Below are 6,354 nucleotides of genomic sequence, written 5' to 3'. Positions count from 1 at the left end.
TTGTGTTTGCATGTGTGCGTTATTTGCATTATCAACACACATAAGCCCCTCGTCACTTAGCAGCTGCACATGAGGACCGACTCTCTGTGGCAGGATCGCTCTGAGCCAACTCTGACGTATGTTGTCTGTGAAGGTTCTCAGTCATCCAGGTCATCGTAGTCAAAGGAGCTTGGAAAGAAAAGCGTCTGGACTTCTTTAAGTTGCTTGAAGACGTTTCACCTCTCATCCAAGAAGCTTCTTCAGTTCTAAGGTCAAATGGTGGAGAGTCCCAGATATAAACCTAGTGGGAGTTTCCCTTTGAGATCCCTTCCCAGACGCCTTAACGCCCACTCACATCCTGGGCCATCTGATCTCAGGAATTCGCATGATAAGGTGGGGCCAGGTTTCACAATGAACTCACCCGAAACTCTGGCTGATTGGGACCCACGCCCAGTTTCCCACCTTGGCTCAGGCGATTAGAGGATCATCAGGGGGTCCTTTTGTCCCTCTGTGGGGGGTCACTCCCACTAGGTTTAAATCTGGGACTCTCCACCATTTGACCTTAGAACTGAAGAAGCTTCTTGGATGAGAGGTGAAACGTCTTCAATCAACTTAAAGAAGTCCAGACGCTTTTCTTTGCAAGCTCCTTTGACTCTGACGTATGTTAAAAATATTATTGTTACACTGCTGCTCGTGGTCTTTGCTCACAGGCTCACAGTTTGTTGGTTGGTGAAAAGGGGGCGGAGCCTTTCAGTCTGTGGCACCAAGGCTGTGGAACAGTTTCCCACCACAACTACGTTTGTTGACTCTGTGGAATCCTTTAACAAGCAGTTAAAACGTGTTTGTTTAAACAGGCCTTCAGTTAATCAACACTTTTGAATTGTTTTGAATTTGCATTGTTTATATTGTCTGTTTTATTACTTAATGTTTTCTTTATTTTAACCTTTGTTGCCTGTCTACAAAAAGCGCTTAATAAATAAACCTGACCTTATTTTATAATATCCTAACATGCAATGTTAATGCCATCTGTATGCAGATACTGCTTTCATTCATAAATGTCAGTTTTCTAAAAAAATTACAGATGATTTTGATTTTTTTGTCTTTTAAATTTGTAAACCTTTAAAATAAAAATCAAACTTTTCCATTTTTATTGATCTCGGGTGTTTTTCCATCATCTGCGTGTTTGTGTCTTTTTCTCTGTAAATTTAGATGAAACATTTCATCTCATAAGTTCTGAGCCGGCTGGTTTTACTCGCAACCTTTTAATCTTCGGGTCACGTAGAGCAGAAAAATCAGGAGAGAGACTGAAGATGGAACTCAGTGATGCTACGTCTTAGTTTGATTTGCACCAAAATCTAAAAGCTCAAACAATCAGCAGCATCCCTGCTGCACCGGGGCACTTTAGTTCTGAAGGTTAGCAGATGTATCAGAAGCAGATCCTTTTTCAGGGCTCTGAGATGAAGCCGGACGGAGAAAAATACCTTTGGTCTAAAAACAAAAGAATCTGCCAGTCTCAATCGCTCGCTTGTTCTTCTGGTCCCTCACCCTTCCTCTTTGCTGTCCTCAGATAACTCCCCTCCCCCTCCCCTCTTCACCCGCTGTCTTACATCCTGGCTCTCCGCCCGGGGCCCCTCTCGGCCACAGCGGCGATCGGGGCCTCACGGTGTCATTTGCAAACTGTCCCAAACAAAAAACTCCATTCAGCTCCACGCAAAGGAGCAACCACAGATTCCACACACACACACACACACACACACACACACACACACACACACACACACACATTTCCACGCCTGAATCCGTCACGCTTCCTCATCTTTCTCTTAAAGTGTTTAATTAATGAATGATTTTACACCCTGCTGACTTTTCCTGCTGGCGTTTCAAACACCTACAAAGACGCGTCTGTTTCTGCTGGGAATGATTTCACTTCATCAGAATGATGCCAGGCCTGTTCCCGAGTTTTACTGATCGCCATAATCACGATTAGAAAGTAAATAAAAGGCAGCAGAGGTTTGAGTAAAATGGAAGAACACAGATTAGTGACAGAAAAGGTGTTGGCTGACGTTTATCAAGTATGAACATATCTCAGTTTACTATTTCTTTATATCAAAATTCTCAAAAAGTTGTAAGTTCGCATGACATGTGAGTAAAAACAGAATGCATTGATTTTATTCACAATAGAAGACAAAACAAATGAAATGTTCAAACTGACATGTTTTATTATTTCATGGCAACAAGACGTTGTTAGCTGGAGGCAGATTTTACAGGTGACTGCATCTATTCCAGCAGCACGGCTTTGTAGGAGAAAAGCCGCTGAACCGGCCCGCCATCTGGAACATCTGGAGCATCACGAGGAAAAACAGGATGAAGCTGAGCAGCTGGAATCCTCCATCAGACTATCACAGACTGATGTTAGAGAAGAGGACGCTGCTCAGTGGCAACATGGACAAAAATATTTACATCTAGCAAAACTTTTTAAAAATATTAGCCACTTTATACTATTAATATTTTTGGCATAAATTTTATGAGAAAGAGAAATCAGTAGAATTTCTGTCTTGTGAAAACTGACGTTAGCTAAAGTTAAATATCAAGATTTTAAAGATGAAATTATTTCAACATCCGGCTGTGACCTCACGGTGACCCTGAGCTGGATAAGGAGAAGATAAAACACCTACTGTCACATCGCCGCCCCCTGGTGGTGAAGGTTTTAGTTAGGTTTTGCAAAGGGTAATCAGGCAAACAGAGAAAGCTGAATCACAAATGTGCCTCGGCACGTTTGTTCAGGAGCTTCACTCACTAAATAAGCCGCACACAGCGCAGTGATCAGGCTCTATCAATCTGGTTTTTAAGTGCAAAATATCAGTATTCTGCTGAACTGCCTGTGAGACCTGAATGCACGGTGGCCCTCAGAGGCCAAACGAACTGCAAATAGAAAACTCTGCAAAAGCACATAAAACACAACAGAAATGGGAAAACAATGCAAAAGGAAAAAGAAAAAAATCTGGAAAGAAATCAGAAGTGTTTCTGGGAAAGTGATTTGATGGAAGTGTGGCGGTGGATAAGTTTTTAAATGGCCGACAGCCAAAGAGTAAACTTCTAAAAGTGTGTACTGCGTTTAATCTCACTGATTTATGTAGAGATACAAATGTTGGCAAAGTCACGTGACATTAGTGATCTCAGTGCAGCTCAGGTTCCACTTGTTTTTAAAGCCTTTATGACGCACGGCGTTCACAGACTGACATCAACCTCACAGAGCGGTTACGATGTTATAGATAAATAATGGCAGAATATCCCAAAACGGAACATGTGACACCCACACACATGCTGGGAACACTCAGCTGAATTTCACTTTTACAGTGATGCACAAACATCAGGGTCGATTACACTAAGCTGGTTCTGCTAGTGGTGTCGAGCTAAACCGACGTTTGTTTTAAGGAGAAACGAGTTTATTCACAGGAGCCAGACGCTTGGCCAGTGGGGGAACATGTAGCTCTCATCTTATTTAGTAGCCCTAATACTAACACAAACAGGAAGTACTCCTTGTGCTGTTTCTGTAGTTCTGTACACCACCTGAGCCCGTCACCTCTCTGTCTGTCCTTCACGTTCCCCTTCTCTCTTTCTCTTTCTTCTTTTTTTTTATACAGGTAAGCTTTCAGACAAATGTAGGGGTACCATATATTAAAAAAACAATATTTATCTCTTTCATAGATAATGCATCCTTATATATCAATCAATCAATCTTTATTTATAAAGCACTTTTCATACAAAAAATGTAGCACAAAGTGCTTTACATAGTTAAAAGCAGCCCACCCCACCCTCCAACTCACTCCCTGCACTCTCATTAACATAAATGATGTGAATACACACATATCTCCCCCCCCCACCCCCCCACCCACACACACGCACACTTAAAGAGTAAAAATTGGGCTGGGTTCACATGAGCCAAGTGAGGAAACACTATCACAGGGAGCCGTCTGCACCGAGAGCCGGTCACAGACCGCAGCCTCCAGGCCGGGCACACAGCAGGAGGGAGGCAAAGGAGCCCCCCAGCCAGGCTGAGAGGACCCCCAGAGACCCAGCAGCCACAGTCGATCACAGCCCCGGTGCAGAGAGCGCCCTCCGAGGAAACACTGGAGATATGACACAATAGGATATATACAGGGTAAAATGATAAAATAAATAAGAACGGGATACAATATAAATATAAATAGAGTAAGAAGATTAAAAAATGGATAAGAATAAAATCAATAAATATTAGGTAAAGCCTAAATTAATAATAGAATAACAGGATAGAATAAATAAGCATAAAATAAATAAACGCTAAGTAAAAGCTAAATTAAAAAGGTGGGTCTTGAGCCTGTTCTTAAAAACATGTACGTTCTCTGCGGCCCTGAGCTCCTCCGGCAGGCTGTTCCACAGACGAGGACCATACCACTGAAAAGCTGCCTCTCCGTGAGTATGTGTCCTGACTTTAGGGACAATCAAAAGGCCAGCACCAGAGGACCTCAGGGTCCGCGAGGGTTCGTATGGTAAAAGCAGATCTGAGAGATAAGAAGGCCCAAGACCATTAAGACATTTAAAAACCAATAAAAGAACTTTAAAATCGATCCTGAAACACACGGGGAGCCAGTGCAGCGATTCTAAAACCGGTGTAATGTGGGCCCGCCCTCTGGTCTTCGTCAGCACACGAGCTGCAGAGTTTTGTAAGTTGTAAAGTTGAAATATTCTTTTTAGGGAGACCAGAGAGCAGGGCATTACAGTAATCAATGCGACTGGTAATAAAAGCATGCATCAGCATCTCCGTGTTGGCCCGAGAGAGAATAGGGCGGACTCTGGCTATATTTTTTAGATGATAAAATCCAATTTTGGTCACATGTTTAATATGTGGGATAAAACCAAGCTCAGAGTCAAAAATAACACCCAGGTTTTTCACTTGTAGCGAAGGACATAGTGAAAATGCCTCTAATTTAGACAAGAGTTTCTCTCTCTGAGCCTCGGGACCAATGATTAAAACTTCAGTGTAAAGGATATTTGTCTTTGAGATGAACAAGATACAAAGTGATAGGAAATAGAAATAACTGCACCTCAAATGGTATTTGAAACAGGTTTAAATTTTCTAATTGAATTCATCTAATTTAATACAATAAATGTAATGTCTGACATATTATATGTACATTAAATTACCAAAGTGTGATAGACAATGGTCTCATGAAGTATATTAGCTTGTTGTTTTTAACTAGCTAATCTTAAAATGACTGTCTCTCCGCCTCAGATATATCACATACCAATGTGAAATCAGTCAAAATAAGATGATAAAATGTTTCCAGCGGCTAATGTCTTGGTTGCTAGGTAAACTGGGCAGCGCATCGTGGGCTAAACTGTTCCATTTCACAACCTCTCTGGGAAGGCAGTCTTCAAACTCTTTGAAGACTGGGAACCCGACCGGCACCGAAATGTATGAAGGACCACACTGAGTTTGCTGTTTACTGTTAGCTTGTCACTTCCGCATCCGGTCCGTCAAGTTACTATGTCGCCAGATATATATATATATATATATATATATATATATATATATATATATATATATATATATATATATATATATATATATATATATATATATATATTTTTTTTTTTTTTTTTTTTTTTTTTAACCAAAAATTTTTGTATTTTGTGCACTTTTGCAGCGTGTTTCTATTTGCCTGTGTTTTCTTAAGTTGCTGTCCCTACCCTCACCTCTACACTCGAGCTTTTCCTTCGTCATGCTCCATTTGTAACATGTTTGATTTGGCGCAGGATGCCCTGTCTTTCAGTTTCTCGGGACTTGGAGCAAACACTAACAGTTTTTAAATTCTAATTTTTCAATTTTTCAATTATATGTAAAAAAAAAGAAGCCTTAGCCCAAATGGTCTTCCATAGTTGATCTGTAAACGTTCAGCGCTTCCGCTGATTGGTGGAGTGGCGCATGCGCGGCGCAACCAAAAGAAAGAACAGACTGATGGGAACAGGAAGTCCAAAATGGCGATGGACGGAATGATGTCCACGTCCTCGGGTCTATCTTATCACAATGCCGGGGACTTTTACCCGAGAAAGTTCGGCCCGAAGCCGGACGTGGTGCCGTCCGGGGTGACGGAGAGGAAGGTGGGGCCGCTGGATAAACCGGACATGGTGTCGGTGGATGTCCTCAACATCAAGGATTCAGGTTTGTTATGCTAGCAGGCTAACGGCTAACAACACGTATTCAATCAGCTGCTCCGGAGTTTACCGACTAGTTACCGGCTGAAACGACACTAGCACCGTGGCTAACGGCCGGTTTGAGTCAGTTAGACCTGTCGTCTTTTTTTGGTGAGGGCTGTATCCGGATAATCAGTTCGT

General features: G+C 42.0%; 1 protein-coding gene across 1 annotated transcript in view; it reads left to right on the top strand.

The window, feature by feature from the left end:
• Positions 1–5,940: 5,940 nt before the first annotated feature.
• The window catches only part of slc30a6 (solute carrier family 30 member 6), a 59,566-nt gene continuing 59,152 nt past the window's right edge, over positions 5,941–6,354 (top strand). Inside the window, exon 1 of the mRNA XM_086258708.1 lies at positions 5,941–6,181. Coding sequence (XP_086114834.1) covers positions 5,998–6,181 — 184 coding nt within the window. The 5' untranslated portion in view covers positions 5,941–5,997. The remainder of the gene's footprint in view (positions 6,182–6,354) is intronic.

This window comes from Aulonocara sp. 'chitande type north' Nkhata Bay, linkage group LG13 (genome assembly GCF_057382095.1).
Source record: "Aulonocara sp. 'chitande type north' Nkhata Bay isolate Kocher_YH1m ecotype deep benthic linkage group LG13, A_spYH_male_GT1.1, whole genome shotgun sequence".
Lineage (NCBI taxonomy): Eukaryota > Metazoa > Chordata > Actinopteri > Cichliformes > Cichlidae > Aulonocara > Aulonocara sp. 'chitande type north' Nkhata Bay.
Note: the sequence above shows the minus strand (reverse complement) of the source record. Positions and strands in the feature narration are given on the sequence as shown.